The 17,029-nt window shown below is 38.9% G+C and overlaps 1 protein-coding gene across 1 annotated transcript in view; it reads right to left on the reverse strand.

The window, feature by feature from the left end:
- Nucleotides 1–17,029, reverse strand: part of PDE11A (phosphodiesterase 11A) — a gene marked incomplete at both ends in the record, with an annotated part of 121,549 nt that overhangs the window by 29,014 nt on the left and 75,506 nt on the right. Inside the window, 2 exons of the mRNA XM_079538828.1 lie at nucleotides 4,074–4,181; nucleotides 4,287–4,433. Of these exons, the coding sequence (XP_079394954.1) occupies nucleotides 4,074–4,181; nucleotides 4,287–4,433 (255 nt within the window). The remainder of the gene's footprint in view (nucleotides 1–4,073; nucleotides 4,182–4,286; nucleotides 4,434–17,029) is intronic.

A 17,029-nucleotide genomic window follows, 5' to 3' on the forward strand; every position in this document is an offset into this window, starting at 1 on the left:
CATTGTTGCAATACCAAGTGAGAACTTTGCTATTCACTTGGAAGACCATAAATTCTACTTAAATAAATATATATTTAAATGCAAATATTCTCTGTTTTCACAGTTTAAAATGTGGCTGCAGTTAATTCTTAAGCAGTACAGGGAATCAACCCTGCTCCAGGTTGCTCAAAAGTACATTTTAGCATGAATGATGGAAGTGCAGGACTTGCTACAAATGCTTTATAACTGTGCAAAGTTTATACATCTAAAAAGATAACTAAATATGAGGAAAAAAGATTCCATTCATGTAATATCCACTGGTGTACAGATTAACCTGACTATTACGAAAGGGCTTCTCCTGATTCTTCTTAAAATTCCAGTACTAGACACTCAGGCAGAGGAAGTTATCTAAAAAATAGTGTTTGCTGGTTTTACTCTTTAAATATTGCTCTTGTATAACAAAAATAATAAAGGTCTATTTAGGGAAAAAAAAATTGAAAAGAGGATTGTAACTGACAACATATCATTGTGTCAGCTTTCAGTCTAGAGAAAGCATTCATGCTGAGTTAAAGCAACTTAAAATAGAGGTTTCATAATAGAATGTTGATACTGTAATAAATAGCCTTCAGCATAACAGAAGCTTTGATTAAACTCAAAGATTCAACCTGTATCATAAATGCAGGGAGACTGATTAAGGAATTTATTAACAGTAGCAATATCTTGAAAATAAATTCAACATTTAATCAAAAATATTGTCATAGAGTATATGAGAGAAATATAGCATATCTTATTTAATAAGAACGTTCAATTTAAAACAACATCATTGTAAGAGGATCTTTTTTTTTCTTTTCGCATTATGTTCAGAGCAGAGAATCACATTTCCTCATTTTTTGAATTTACAGAGAGAAAAAAAAAATACACAGCTGTATACGATGGCACAGTAAAATTTATTTTCACCAGAAAAAAAATGACCCATAACTCACGAGTGGCAGAGTCTCCAGTGAGTTATGGAGGTCATTCTCTCATGTGAGGAAATGAATTGCATTCGTTATACCTTGCTCCACATTATATGTTTTGTTAGTAGCACACCAGATGTGATTTTAATTTTATATTACTGACGTTTTCATTTTTACTTCTTGAGCAAAGTATTAATATGATTATCAAAGCTGGGCTTCATCCTGTGGTTTACTCTCACGCAACATTCCTAACTCGGAGGAGCAGCCTTGCTTCAGTGCTCGTCTTCAGAATATTTGGGTGAGCCTGAAGCATGGCTCACAGGACTGGGTTTATAATTCTCCAGTGTCTTGAAAAGAACAAAATCTATATTTAGACATACAGGAATATATGGTACACATACAGAAGGCTGACACACCTGGTTTAAGCATTGCAGGATTTCTGTTGGCTTGTTTAGCCCAGCCGGATTTTGCTTCTGTTTTCAATGAGAGTGTGGTGAGGCCATCAGAGGCGAATCTTGTTAGCATGTAATGTAGTAATGTCTAATCTGTTAGGCTAACCCTTCATGAAAACTCCCTAAAATAGACCTATTTATTTATATTTGTGGTGCAGATAACATTATTGATTTTCATGGAAAAACCAGAAAAAGACTACAACAACTTTAGGAAAGGGTCTTGCTTATTGACATATTCATATACACAAACCCTGCAACAGAGTACCGGGCACAAATCAGTATCTCTACGAGGCAGAGAATTTTCCCTTCTTGCAGATGAAAAGCAAACAATGAGGCATACTAAGCAGGATGGCTCTCCCAAGAAAAATGCAATACGTGCAAACCTTGTGCTATTACTAGTCTCATGACTATCGCTTTTATGTCTCTTTTCACAAAATCAGTCTTCCTGTCTCTGAAAGCGAGGCAGCCAAGGCAGGTCCCAGATTGCCTGGCTTGCTTTTGTTCTGCACCAAAGCCACAGCAAAGCAGGACAAGACGTGGCACAGTCAAAAGACTGGTGCATGTGCCGCCCGCCTGGAACTGCCTGCTCATCTCACTAGAAGCCCATGTACTGAAATGAGCTGAGCTTGAAAATCTTAGATCGCCTCCCACAGATATGTGTGCTCCCACACTGCTTGCTTAAACGCATCCTGAAATTAAGCTTTGAATGCGGTCGCAGAGTTCAGCCTCGCTGGCCTGCTGTTGGCTGTTGAAGAAATCGCGATCTTCCTCCTCCCTGCTGGCTGCGGATTTGCGATTTGGCCGCCTCCAGCTGAGATGGAGGTACCCGGTAGGAAAGGGCTCCTCTACCCAAAACAAAACCTGCCTCAAAGCCGGCCTCGGAGCTCCATCTAGAGGACGCTTTCCCCTCGCAGAGGAGCTGTGTGGAGACGGGGGCTGCGGCTACCTCGCTCCCGGCAGCGTTCGGCAGCAATCCCCAGACGTTGTCTGACTTGACTCTTACTGCTCAGAGTGAAAACCCTTCTATCTTTAAATAACTTAACAACAGGCTTGCCACGCTCATAACACTTTCAGAAACTACCAGTGCCCACGTTTTCATTTAAGACCAACAGAACGTGTCCATAGGAAGATGTGGCTGGTTCCACCCAGCTGCACAATCTCCACTCCCAAGAGAAGGGATGACTTCTCTCACTCTCATCAGAGGTCTCTGTCTGCTTTGCCTCACAGCTTATTACACTCCCTAACTGCTCACAGAACCTAACCCACACAACTTGCAGGACAGACCTAGCACATCGCCGATGTCATTTACCTGCCTGAGGACCTCATGCTCTGCTTTTTCTTTAAGGTACTGGTTGTGCTGCCCAACCAGGAACAACAGCTGGAAATCCAAGCCAACTGTGCCCTATGTAGAGTTAACATGTTACAGCCCATCTAAAGGCTGTGTAACACAGTGGAAATATTTCAGTGGCAGCAGACCAATCTGGTGTTTTTAATCACTGTATGATTAGCACAGGCAGCGCAGGCTCCACTGATAACACACACAGACTGATAGCATGCAAACGCTGGCCATGCTGGCATCTCAGCAGCAACAAGAATGTAAAAATTCAGTAATTAAGTCAGAAGATTGTTCCTCTGTCCATAGGAAATGTTCTTGTATTTGAAAATGCAGCCTTTGCTTTGGGGATCCTCCTTTTGTTGGTTCCTCATGAAAATATTCTAAGATGCTTTTTAGTGATAAATGCTCCTCTAATTATATAACATAAGCTTATGCATCAACCATCTTGTTGAAGTATCACCTTATGAACATCACAGTTTTACTAGAGCCTAAAATATTCATTTCATTTGAAATTTTATCTGGAGATATGGAAAAAAAATTAAAAAGCACAATGAAAAGTGTTGTATGCACAGAGACACATTGCTTCTCTGTTGCCATATTAAGCAGAATCTTAAACAATCAGAACCACGGTCTTTTTACAGATACGTTTGCAAGAATTAACTAATTAAATATGCATTAGTTATATAATATATATATATAATGGTATATTTATATATAATATACAGTGGCAAGGTTGATGTGGGGTAGGAAGAGAGAGTATAAAAGCACTGGTATTTTGAAAAGAATTAACTTGTAGCTGAGAGAAGATATAGCTACTGATGGTGATAGAAGTAAACAAAACGCACCAGTATTACAGTGTCCAGTGAAGACAAAAGATTCACATAGATCACTATGGAGGAAGATGATCTTAATGTTTTTAGGCAGTATTTTTCACAACAGCTTGGATGAAATGGGAGAAGAAAATATTAAATATCAACAAAATAAATAATTCTTCTAAATCTTCCATGTTTTTTATATCTCGATTTAACAGTCCAAAATAAATGTCAAATTAAAGAGTTCCAAAAGGAAAGCGTTATTGTAAGATGAAGATCCATAATAACAAGCTTAATCCAAGACTTCCATCTGTTTTCAGTCACTTTAATATGCCTGTGATATCCCTGTCACTGAAACACTATAAGGTTTCGCCAAACACATGCCATCTTAAGTTGAATAACCTAGTTCTGTGTGCATATCTACTGCAAACGAATGAATATCATAACAACCAGAAAAACACATTGGAAAACATTTAGACAGGTAAGGAATGCAGCACTAAAAGATCTTATGGGATTGTGTCTGTAGCGGGATACTTACAGTTAACATGGCAAACATTAGTTGGCACACATTGAAAGCATGTCTCCAGTTGTGATACAAAACCATTCGATAATTCTTCCTAACTGTCAAAAGCCACCTACACAGCGTCTGAAATGAAAAGTACAAATTTTATCAGGGCTACTAAACGCGTGCAAATGGACAGAGCAGTGCCAACATGGAAGCAGCAGATATCTCTGCAGAACAGATGGTTACCTCGTAGTCAATTTTAAATTTCTGAACCATTCCAAGTTCCATGAACATCCGCAGGGCTGCAGTAATCATGGCATCCACATCGAGTGAGAAGTCATCAAAATGGATGTCATCAATGCCAAGCTCTGACACCAGAGGGATGTTTGCAGTCTGAAAATGCCAAAGGGAAAGGGAAAGTTCTGATTCAAAGCTAGGTCCTTTTTTCCTGTCTCTCTTAAAAGAAACCACCCGTACGTCTGCTCTGATCTGCCAATATGTCCCCTGCTGTATGTGAATTCCAAGCAACAAAGCCTTCATCTGAGAAATACAGACTGGTCAGGCTAACTAAGGTAGGGAACGGGGGGAAGGAGAACCAGACGCAAGTGGAAAATACATCCCGACTGTATGTGGAGCTCACATACAGCAGTTAGGGATGGAAGAGCTGACCACTTAACAGCTACTGCAGTAACACAATATATTCCAATGCAAATTACAATGCTGTAATGTGAGAAACATCTGGACAGCCAGCAGCTGTGAATTTTAATTGCTACCATTCAGAAATGCAAAGTAAATATACTGCTCTGCAGAATTTCCTCATCCAAATGTCCTCAAGTTTATAAGCACACAAGAACTGTTGGCTTTATATTGTTCACATAGAACCAAGAGTAATACAAGAAACACATAGCAAAAATAGCTTTCAGAAGAACAAAAAAAAAAGTCAATAAGCTATAGCAAAAGCCTTATATCTTCTTTCTTCCATTTGATAGCAGATTCACATTCCATTTGTAATAGAGGAATGATCTTTTTGTGCAGACAAAAATGAATGAGGGAGTGTGTGGGACTGGCTCATGAATACTGTCATGCACATGGTCATGCTTTGGGTGGCCTGGTGGCAGCATCTGCAGAAGCCAGGTGGGGGGGCCAGCAGCCCCAAAGGATTTGCTTGCCCTTCCTTATGCCCCTCCAGAGCTTCTATTCATCTCCCCAGAGAAGGCAGGTGGAGGAGTCTGCCTCTGCTGAAGAAGCATCTGTTTGCTCTCTTCAGCAGCAAGAAGGTGATAGGTCAGGTAGAAACCTCACAGAGGGGCCGGGTCTGCCTTACAGGCCAAGAGCTGGACCGTACTGAATTTGTTAAACTTGCCTGGAGTCAGCTAGCATGGCATATCCAGCTCATTATGTGCATGTAAAAATACCCATTTGTTCATGCCATTCTAAGTTCACCTTCAGAATTACAGCTTGTACACGATCACTTAACAGCTTCCTTTTGAAAACTTGAACTTTGAAATATTGCACCGTAACTATGACAAGTCATTAAAAAGAAAAAAAAGTTTTTCTAGACAAAAGAAAACTGTCACCTCAATTATTTCTTTACATGAAGATAAAGCTGGTTCGGCCATACCTTATAAGAGCTGAGAGTGCAAATCTGCCGTTCAACAGCAGTGACACTGAAGTACCAACCTAGCTGCTAGCTAGAGAAAGCTCTCTGTTCAGTTCAGCGCCCATACCACAAAAAGTCACGATCTTACACCACTGAGGTTAACTGATGTGGGAAATGAAACAAACCCATCAAGCCAAAGACACAGCTGAACAACTTCAGGAGCATGCAGGAGAGAAGCAAGCTTGGTTAACTGCATACGTACTTTGCCTGCTTTGTCAGCCTGCTGATCAGGATTGAACCAACTCAACATCTTTTTTGGAACAGTTGTTGAAAAATTTAAAATAGTTATTAATGACACTGACAGGATTTATGACTTAATATTCCTTAATACCTGTCTGAAAAGCTACGCATTCAATTCCAATGTCAAGAATGAATGAAGATGCTGTTAGATGTGAAACAGGAGTGCTGCTCCAAACTACGTCCTCCTAGACCTTCATTGGTCAGCAAAAACTGTGGCTTCTTATCCCCTGGTTATTATTCAGAGTTTGGAGGATACTCAGGTTGCCTACTAATCTTTACCCTACAGATACACTCACTGTGTAGCAAATGTACTCTATTCAAAATATCTACAATGGAAGAAAAACATTTGTCCATTTTATTTATTTCTTAGAAAAGTTTAAAGAGGAAAAATGCTGAAACAGAACAACTTCACTGTAACCAGCCCTGCTTGGAATTGCTTTACTGAAACCATCCTTACAAACATACTGCTGCATTTTCACTAGCCATGAAGTGGGCTCTGATTAAAGTTTTAACTTTCTTTTTGTTGTTGTTCTCTCAAAGGAAAACAGATATTTCCCTTGCAATTTTCCACTTGAACAAAAATCGTGTTTACCGACCTGTTACAATTCAAGTGCGAACACTTGAAGCAGTTGCTCAACTGTGACTATTTTTCCTTTTCTCAAACAATAGAGAAATAACAATATATTCCAAATCTATTACAAATTGAACAACAGGATATTAACAAAGCAAGTCAAAAACAATTTCTTCCCACGTCAGTCTGAAACTTTTAAATATTTATGAGATTTTACATTCCTAAATTTAACAGGAGTGCCATAATCCAAAATAACAGCTGAATTAATAGCCAGGAGATAACATTTGTATAAAAGAACCATTTGCTTTACAACAGCAATAAAGGAAACAACAGAATTATGAGTGTTGAGACTAATTTGAATAATGTTAAAAAAAAAAAATAATGCTGTGGGGCTGCAGCAATATTCCAGCTGCACCTGGCGTTGTCTGTCCTGAGCTTCTTATATTGCAAATGCAACAGTCCAGGGTTTATAAGAGAGCAGTCATTAAAACTTCATTTCTTTAATTACAAAGATATAAAAAATATTCATAATACAGCATATTAAAGCATATCCAGCCCTGACATTTTGCTGCACTGCAGGAGAAATTCCAGTGAATTCCTTAAAATAGACAGCAACAATAATGTTCTCTTCCAGGAAAACAGAGGGGATGAAAGTACCACGACAATAAGAGGAAGGGACAGACAATTAAAAATTCAACTTACACTGAAATTATTTTCTAAAGCACCCCAGTGATTTAGGATCACTTAAAAGGCTTGCTTCCTTTGGAATGTTTTGATGTTCAATTTCCTCTTTCTAAAAACAATTAAGAATATTACACACTGAAGTCTTCTTACCCTGTGGACCAAGCAATTTCAGGGCTCTTCATTCTTGAGAAATATTCATGCGACTTCTAAGAGCTTACTGTAAATTAAAGCTGGATGAGACTCCTCTGGTCACATCCCTGCTTTAATTCCAAGAAGTGATAATATTCATCTTGAAAGGAGCCATGAACACAAGCTGGAGTTAGCTCAATGGACGTGACTGATCTTGCCCAAAGTAGTACAAATTTAGTACCTTACCACTGGTAGACAGCTTGAGAAAGAGAAGCATCATACTCCCATAAGAAAGCATGGGGCAAAAGACTGTAGCTACCCCGTACTTGGATGTGCACAGACTGGGATGGATAGGGAAAAGGGAGAACACATATGTCTTTATACTCAATTCAGAATAAAAGGCAGGTTCTCCTTTCCTCATTACTCTGCTATCATGGAAATTGCTTCATAGACTTATTAGTACATGTGAATGGCAGGGAGGGAAATAAGAGACTGATCAAATCTTAAACAAAGCTACATCAACAATATTCAGCCCTTTAGTGGCCACTGATGACCATTGAAATTCCAAATACATGGAATAACTATTAACTACAGAATCCCAATCCTGGCGGCTATCAAAGACAGCCTGTGGTTCTCATTCAGTAATACTAAGCCTCTGTGCTGCTGTGGAGAAACAAAAAGCTAAGAAAGAAAGAAAACTTTAGGAAACTAAGGAGTCAAAGTCTTAGGGAAACACTGAGAGCTAAAATTCTTCGAATAAAAGCTGTTATCTGGTGCTCACACCTTAGTGCTGCTGAACACAAGTATTTCACAGTTTTGGAAGCTTACAGCATATACTGTATAATTGCTTTATGTTGTTAGCACAGAACTAGACAAGAATGAAGTATTCATTCCTAGTCTTTCATTCTTGAGACAGTACATATCTGTGTGTATACGTATGTCAGAAAAACGCAATATAATACACACACACACACGGAGCATTTTACAGTGTTCTCGCTGTAAGGGCTGAACAAGGCACTTGCAAGCAGCAGAAATCAATCAAGACAAGCAAAAGGGGAAAATTCTGCCGCTCTTACAGAGCCTGTTTCCTGAATGAGATATAGGCATTATATTCAGCTTGGTTAATGTTACTGCAAATTGCTTTCCTTTTAATCCTGCTTTCAACTTCTGTCATGTACCACCCTAGTACCTTCCTAATGGCCAACGCTGCTGTTGAGAAAGTATACGCAAAGCACACCATTAAATGACCGCTTGTATTCATTAATGCCACTAAGAAAAATGAATTAACTTTAAATCAATTTGTAGTTATAAATAATACAAGAACAATCACTTGAAATGGGTAAAAGGAAAAGCAGTGAAGTTCCCTCTTCTCATTCCAGCTACTCAGACCAGCAGTCCAGTCACGCTTTGCCATCACGAAAAATGCACAGTGGGAGACACCTCTTTGTAGAGAAATAACTATATAACCTTAGGGACAAATACAAAATGGCAATTTGGATAATTAGCAATCTTCTGTAGAAAACTTGATTATGAGACAAGTCTGGATGAGTGATGGAGAGAGGGCAATTTGTAGTTTGATTATCAGAGGTCATCACAGACCAACTGGCAACTTGAGAAGTTTCTCACACAGAAGATACCTGAAGGATATAATTGTAGAAAATTCATTCAGCATTACATATAATATACAAAAAGCCAGATTTTGATCCCATTCAGCACTGAGAACACAGGACAAAATAAGATTTGCACAATGGATGATTTTGTACTAATTCTTTTAACAGCATATTCTTAGCAATCATATATTCCATATTTGATAATGTGATGAAGTCAGACTTGAGGCCCTTTTAAGTATCGCTGCAGTGTGACACTCAAAGATCAGAAACTGAAAAAAGCTTTAAGTTGAATCATCAAAAACTATGCAGAAAGCATGCAAGTGGAGTCTTCTTCATCTCTCACTTTATCTTCTATGAAGCCATAGTGAAGACAGTAATTTCAATGGCACAGATTTTTATTTCCAAAGGGTTCTTTTCACGTATAAAGGCCCCTGAAAATACTTGCTTATATTTATATCTGCAGGCTTTTTTAAAAGAATGTACCTTTATTGTCAGCTATTAGCAGTAATGGACAAATCCTGAAAATATTCACATCCATGGAGGACCAAAGCCTGTCATGCTCCAGTCTGACACATTTCTTACTCTCTCCAAAGGGCAAGAATCAAATGCTTCAGCTCAGCAATGTTTGAATGCCCAGAGCAATACAGATTTAAAGGCCTCCATCTGTTACTGCAGGCTGCAACTGGCTGCCCTTCACGGTGCTGAATCAGCATTTCTTGTCCAATAACCAGCCCAGCAGGAGCAGGACAGCAGCATTTAAATGGGAGTTTATAATATTTACAGTAAAGGGAAGTGGGTGCGGAACAGATTTAAAGCACGTGTCTACATTTTTCTGTGGACTTCAATGTTAATGACTTTTTTTAATATGACTATCACTGCTACCTTCTGCAGTAAGACCACATGGAGTCACAGAGCCACTTTTGTTGGAGAATATTTCTTAAGACCAGTCAGTCTAGCTCCATACTCAAGCAGGGTCAAAAAAGTAATACTTCACCTGCTCTTCAAAAACTTTCATCAGATTTTGATTCCCTGAATGAGGGCACTGTAGGAAGCAATACTTGAGTGGATGAAACCAGAGACAAGAGAAACAGTAGTAGCATTTTGGCCCCACCTGAAGGCAGGTGGATGAAAGCATGATATAAGGAAAAGCTGTGCTCCTATACACACATTTTGCCATCACCAGATCTACAGGACTCCCATCTTTTGTGCACTGGTTGCTGCGAACGTTTCATCCAACAACTGCTCAGATGTGAAAGGCATCACAAGTCCCTCAAACGGCATTTACAGATTTTAAGATCTTTCAGAGTAACCCACCAGATAAGCAGTGGATTGCAATAGTGAAAGCAAACACTCAAGCTCAGCCCCAGATCCCAGAGCGGGTATCCGAGCCCTTTACTTGAAAAGGTCATTGTGTTATGCCAAAATCTCACATCTGTAAACTGAGAATAATGCTATTCTTGCATCCAGCTTTAAAATCTGCAGATGAAGCATAGATATGTGGTATACACTGCTTCTTTTTCAACTGGCAAATTAACGGGGCAGCATGCAATTTAAACAAATTGTGGAACCAAGAAAGCTGCATTCGGTCTTGTTTCAAATGTTATGTTTTGTAAGTGGTCAAATCATATGTAACTACTTCTGAGCGTGAATATTGCTATTTGCTTTAATTAGAAGAGAAACCTCTTGGCATTAAGAAAGCTATTAATTCTGCTCCTACTAGAACAAGGAAAGTAGCCATTAAATAACATCACTAACAAATATAGCACTTGGCAAATGCTTTCATTATCACACATTGTGGTCATGGCAAAAATATGCTATTTACTTCTTGGTTTTGGCATAATGGCACATGTGCCTGAAAGGAGGCCGTCTTGTACTTTCAGTTTTAAAAAGGCAAATGAAGAAATGTCATCACAACATTTCACTTGCTGTTTTGAAAGACAAACCCAGAACTACATCTGAAAACCTGGAAGTATTTTTAGTGTTCAGTTAATCCTGCCTGAACGTGCCACTTTCTGAAACCTAGACCCTTCAAAAGGAATAAAAAGTTTCACGAAGATAAAAATACTACGTTTAAAGTTCTGTTAAAAATTGTAATGGAAAAGATACAAAATACGTTATTTATTTTGCTAAAAATCAATCCACGGCATTAAAGTTGTTGTTTAGTACAGAGAAACAAAATATATAGCAGTCTATAAAAGCAACAAGAAAATTCTATTTTAAAAGATCAGAGACATAAAATAGAAACAATTAATGGTCTGAGTATCTATTATTCTTAAGGCCAAAGTACATAACCACAGCAGCCCAGGACTGGAGTTTTACAGGGCATGCACATTGTACACAATGATCTCCCGAGGCGCACAGGGGAGCGTTCACGTCCTTTTGGTGTATGGTGATTAGGAAATAGCCAGTGAGTCACATACTACAGGCTAGCAACTGTCTACTTTTTATGACCACTGGTGCAGATGAGAAGCTCGTACAAAAGAGACCATTCAGTCTCAGTCCCAGAATCTTAAACAAATGCAAGCAGCAAACCTAGGGCAAATATTTCTCTGTGATACAGAATAAGTGTCAGGCATGCAAGGCTGCCATTTCCCACAACAGCCCCATTTGGTTTGGATAGGCAGAGTCAGCTTTGTTGCTCGCATGGAGAGCAGAATGGGTAATGAGGACTGATCTCCTCATGGCTATGAATTTGGGAGAGCGAGGAAAAAAGGGTCTGAAAGGCAGTCTTCTTCACAAGAAGACCTAGGAAGGGGAAGGAAGGCTCTGGCTTCTTCCTTGAAAGCTCAGAAGAGGAACAACCTGATTAGAAGTGAAAGGAACAGGGTCAGGGTTCTCCTCACAGAGTAATGTGAAGAAGCAGGGAGGAACCAGCTCTTCTGGTGGCAAACAGCCCAAATTGTGCAATTCCAAGAAGGACTCTTAGAGCTCTCAAGAGAGGAAGAAGTGAAGGCATTGTCCAGAAGAGAGAGGAAAAAAAAAACAAACCAAAAACCCACCAATAAAGAAACAAACTCCTTCCTGTTACCACAATAGCAAATGAACTGGTGTTTCACTGTTTTTCCTGTCCCACTGTACTCTGGCAGCACTCACCACTCCCTGACACAACCTGCAGGAGCTCTGCTCGCAGGCCATTGCCATGGGGCCACGGGAGTGCTGCCTGAGCACTCAGCAGTGACACAGGATGGTGTTCCTGCTGGCCACTGAAGTTCTCTTTGTAAGCACCTGTGACAAATCAGGCTGGCAGACCAGTGACTGGTGGAAAAAGTTATGCAAAATATATGAGAGGGCTACTACATTGCTGGGGAGAAAGTCCTATTTCAGGCTGCTAGAGTGACAGCTATAGCACACTATTGCTAGGCAGACAATAAATAATGCTGAAAATACCAACAAATTTACAACATACATTTACAGAGAAATCTATTGAGAACCCTACGGCGATTGTTCTTAAAATATGTTTTATCTTTTTCTCCTTAGTTTTCATCAAGCTTTGATTGCAAGTTAAAAAAAAATAAATAAATCCACCTTTCCTACTCTGCATCCATAAGTCACTCTGTAGGCACGCTCAGGACTGCTCAGAAGTCCTCAGCAGGGTCAGTCTGGTTCCCACTCTTTGAGCCAACATACATTCCCCCCACACCCATCCTGCGGAGCAGCAGCTTTGCACATGACCCACCACCTCACCACATTATTACTGAGAAAATACAAAATTTATAGATCCTGTTTTTTCAACAAAAATAAATAATTAGAGCTTAAATCTTGTATTTAGGTCCTTATTTACTACCTAGATCTTGCTAACTTTATAAATTTTCTTTAACAGTTGACCTTCACTCACTGCTATTTTGAGATGGAAGGCTGCAAGACAGCTTTAAAAACTTGTTTTGAGTTGTTCATAGAGTTCGTATTGAAGGTCTTACAAATACAATTAATCAGCCCCTAACATGGTAGTAAGATATTTGATGGCTATTACCGCTCCTGTTCTCCTAGGTACCTTAGATCTGCCAAATTAAGGTTTTGAATATGCTCACAGTGCGTGCTTAGAAAGGAAGGGCTGTAGCAGCAGCCACCAGGGGAGTGAACCCTGGTGACAAGGTCTGTCTGTGGGACTATCAGGGATACTGAGGACTGTAGAAAGCTGTAGAGTGCACCTAATACCTGAGCCATCACTGACTCAGAAAATCTGTTAGGGTGCAGACAAGTGAGAAGTGATCCAGGCAAGGAGGTGGATGCGGGCCCCTATGGGGCCGCTTTGCTGCTCTGCATCAGAGTCTCATCCAAAAAGGATGCTGTATGTGCAGGCAGAACAAAAATGTGCTGGATAACACTGATACCTGATGTTTTCAGCTGCTTTGCATGCATTCAGTCCTGGGTACAGCTTGTAGCAAAGCAAAAGACTGAGCACTTCATAGAAATGGCCTTATAAAAAATTCAGTTTCCTGCTTTTGCCTGGGGTGCAATCTGCACATTTTCCATACAGTTGGACCAGGAAAAAGAAGTACGAGAGTCTATTTCTCATCCATTAAAAGTGTTTACACTTTTAACAAAATAGGCTAAAAATGTAGAGCTACCAACATCAATTTCTGTGGAAGAAAGCGCATGTACTCCGTCTGAGATTTTGCCCAGACTAAAACATGAGACATCTGAGACTGAACCAATTCAGGAATCCCTCAGACAGATATTGGAACAATTTAATAACACCAACAAGGTTGTAGTCTCCTGTAACTGCTTCACTTAATATATACTAAGCATAGTTTTTGGTGGATGACACACGCCCATATACCCCAAATATAAACCTATTTAGAAAGCAACTGTGTATCCACACAGTTTTTTTTCCTTTCCAAAATCCCAGCACTTTATTTAATACAGCACAGGAGCAGAGCTGTTTGCACACTCCCATACAAGAGCAGGTCTCCCAGCAGTGCCTCATCCTGCACCAGCTCATGCAGGAAGGCGCAATAAAAGCTCTAGGTAGGAGGCTGTGAAAATAACATGGCTGAGCCCATCACGATACTTCTGCCAAGTCTCTCTGTGACCGTGCAAAAAGGACATGCTGCCCATTCTGCTAACATATTCCAGTACGCCCACACGCTCAAAGGTTACGATATTGTGAAATTGCACTGGGATTACCTTTTTCAGGATTGTACCAGCTAACAGAAACACTGCTAAGTGCTCAGCCTTAAAGTGGAGCAAGGATGGCACCCAGTGGCCAAACAGATTCATCTCAGAAAAACGTTTCCAGCTATTTTCCATTCCTCACTTGTTTGGGCTTTAATTATGAAAAAGGTTATACCTCTACTGTGAGCTGTTTGACAGGGTGAAAGGGCCTTTTAAGGCCTTAGCTCCTTTCTTTAAGGGATATTTATGTTTCCTTTTGTAGTTTTTTTTTTTTTTTTTTTTTAAACCTATAGAGGTGCTACCATTAATAATTTAAAATCAATGCCAGCGAATGTTTATGACAAACAGCTGTTTGCAGCCAGAACCTGGTATATAGAAATAAACAAAGAAAAGTATTTTGTCCCATGTAGAATGCATACTGGGGGACAAAAGGAAAGATTTCTTCCTGATTTTAGAATTAATATTGCTATTAAGGAACTTGTTTAAAATTAAAGCTGATAATATTAATGACAGACATAAAATTTCCACCCAAATGGTGAAAAGCAACTTGATTTTTTAATCAGAGAATTCCCACCTATATATTAAAGTCTCCTGGGTCTATAGAACAAATTCCAGCTGGTTAAATCATGCTTTTGATTATAAAACATTGTTCTGTTTTCCTTTGTTTCTTTGACGTGGGATGTGACTGACAGGGAAAGAATTACAACAAACCCATAGTGAAGACCTCTGAAAGTACCGTCTTTCAACAGTACTTCCAATTTTTCTAATACAGATTATATATGAATCTTTGATTGATACTCCTCCTGGTTGAAATATAATATAAATATAATTTCCCAAGGCTACCATGGACTCATGCATACTATTTTATTACAAGTGTTGATTTAAAAAAAAATCATTCTTCAAACACTCCTTACACTCCTCAGCCTTGCATACTTTAAACGTATTCTACGCCTCATCACCTCTTGCATGCTTGTTGGCTAAATACTGGAGCAATGTTGAATTGTACTTATTTGTCAAAAGTTTTCCTGTTGAGGTTTTTGTAGAGTATGATGGCTGATCAGCAGTCCTTCTGACTGACAGCAGTTCTGTTACATAATGAATCATTTCACCTTCAGCTGGGAAAATGCTATGTCACCAACAATCTCTTTTTCTTTCTTTCTCCTTTTTTTTTTTTTTTTGTAGTTTTGGATGTGAAAACAGAAGCAACAAATTAGAAACTTCCCGTGTGCATAACAAGCATACTAGTTGAGCAAAGGAGTAGCTTTCTTTTTCTTTCTCTCTCTCTCTCTTTTTTTTTTTTTAAGTATGGGTAAATTAACTGTTTTATTACTCACTCTTCTGTTAAAATTTTCTGTTGAAGTACCATTGTATTAGTGTGTGTAATTACTAAGAAACTGAAAAACAGCTGCTATTAAAGGCAGTAAGTATTATTTTAATATACTCTGAATGACTTTTAATACTGTAGGAGAATATTAGAAAACAGCAGAAATTCCTGGAGCTCTATTATAATCTAAACCACTTGAAATATATTTCAGGGTTTTTTTGTTTGTTTTGGTTTTTTTTTTTAAGCTACATAATAAAAGGACCAGTTTAATCATGCATGTATTTTTTTTCTTTCAGTGATAGAGTTTTATTATTTGTCAAAGCCTTTAGCAAGGGTACTTAAGCTGTAGCACCACTGTGAGGAAGCTGACCTCAGAAGTACTCGTTACATGCATTTCTAATTACTGTGTCTTTACTCTGCAGTCAGAACATCAACATTGATTTTTCACATTTGTTTTCAATCCTAGCCTTTAAACCTCTCTCTCTTTAACCCGCAATTTAAAACATGCATAAATTGTTCTGTACAGGACACAATTTAAGAATTAAAAAAAATAATCGTTTACACAGTCAAATAATATTTCTACAGTTTCTTACTGGCATCTGTCTGACTTCCTTTGCCCTGACTTAATCCACAGACCAGAACCTATTCTTTGCTAAAGGAAGACTGTTACTTCTTAAGTTCATTCAGTGACTCAAACTAAACATGATGTAATGTGTTGGAATGGGTATATGATTAAATCGTGGGCTTCATCTAGGCTCCAGGCCATAGATTTTTCACTTTTGCCTCAACTCTCTGAAATTTCATGGTGGCTTTTCTCTTGAGAAAACTTTTTAAAACCAGGATTTACTGATTTCCTGTGCTCAACAGTAAACCAGCTTTGCACAGGCTCATAATAGAAATGCAATACAATTATTTCTAATCATAAGGCAGAAGTGCTGAAATATTTAAATAGAGGTGTTTTTGTATTTCGTATCTCTCGTGGAACATATTAAAAATAGCTCAGGTTTTTCCTCAATAAACTGTAAGATTGTTCTTTTCTATGCTTTATCTTCATTAAACCCTATCGTAATGGACCAGGTTTCATTCTGGGAGGAACTGTTGCATTGTAAGAAATGCACTTGAGAGCCACAGGTCCTGGCATTGTAGAGAGCTGAAGAGCAGCTTCATAGAGCAATTGGGAAACACTTCCAGACACAGGAAGGGAACACTCCTTACTTAAAAAACAACAACAAAACAACACAGTAATTCAGCAAACTCAGGGTTTCCATCAGACTATACCTTAGGTTTCAGAGATTCCTCTGCAGCATAAACATAGAGGGCAACATCTCTTCTGGGTAACATAGTTATGTAAAAAAAGCAGAGTTTTTTCTTTTCCCTCTTCAAACAACATTGATGGAAGGCACTGGTTAATAACGTAACAAGGGCAGTGTCAGACTAACATTCCTTCTAAGGCCTGCTCCTTAACTCAGAGTGATGGACATAGGGTGCTCCTCCCAGCTTCAGCAAGATGCACCTCAGAGATTGCCTGAGCCAGAGGCATCTGCCTTCATACATCAGCCCTCATTTGCCTTTTCCTTATGTTATCTTTTTTAAAAAACAACAAAACAACAAAATATTAAGATCTATGGTTATAGGTCCCAATTTAACCATGTTTTA

The sequence above is a fragment of the Tetrao urogallus genome (genome assembly GCF_951394365.1).
Source record: "Tetrao urogallus genome assembly, chromosome: 8".
Lineage (NCBI taxonomy): Eukaryota > Metazoa > Chordata > Aves > Galliformes > Phasianidae > Tetrao > Tetrao urogallus.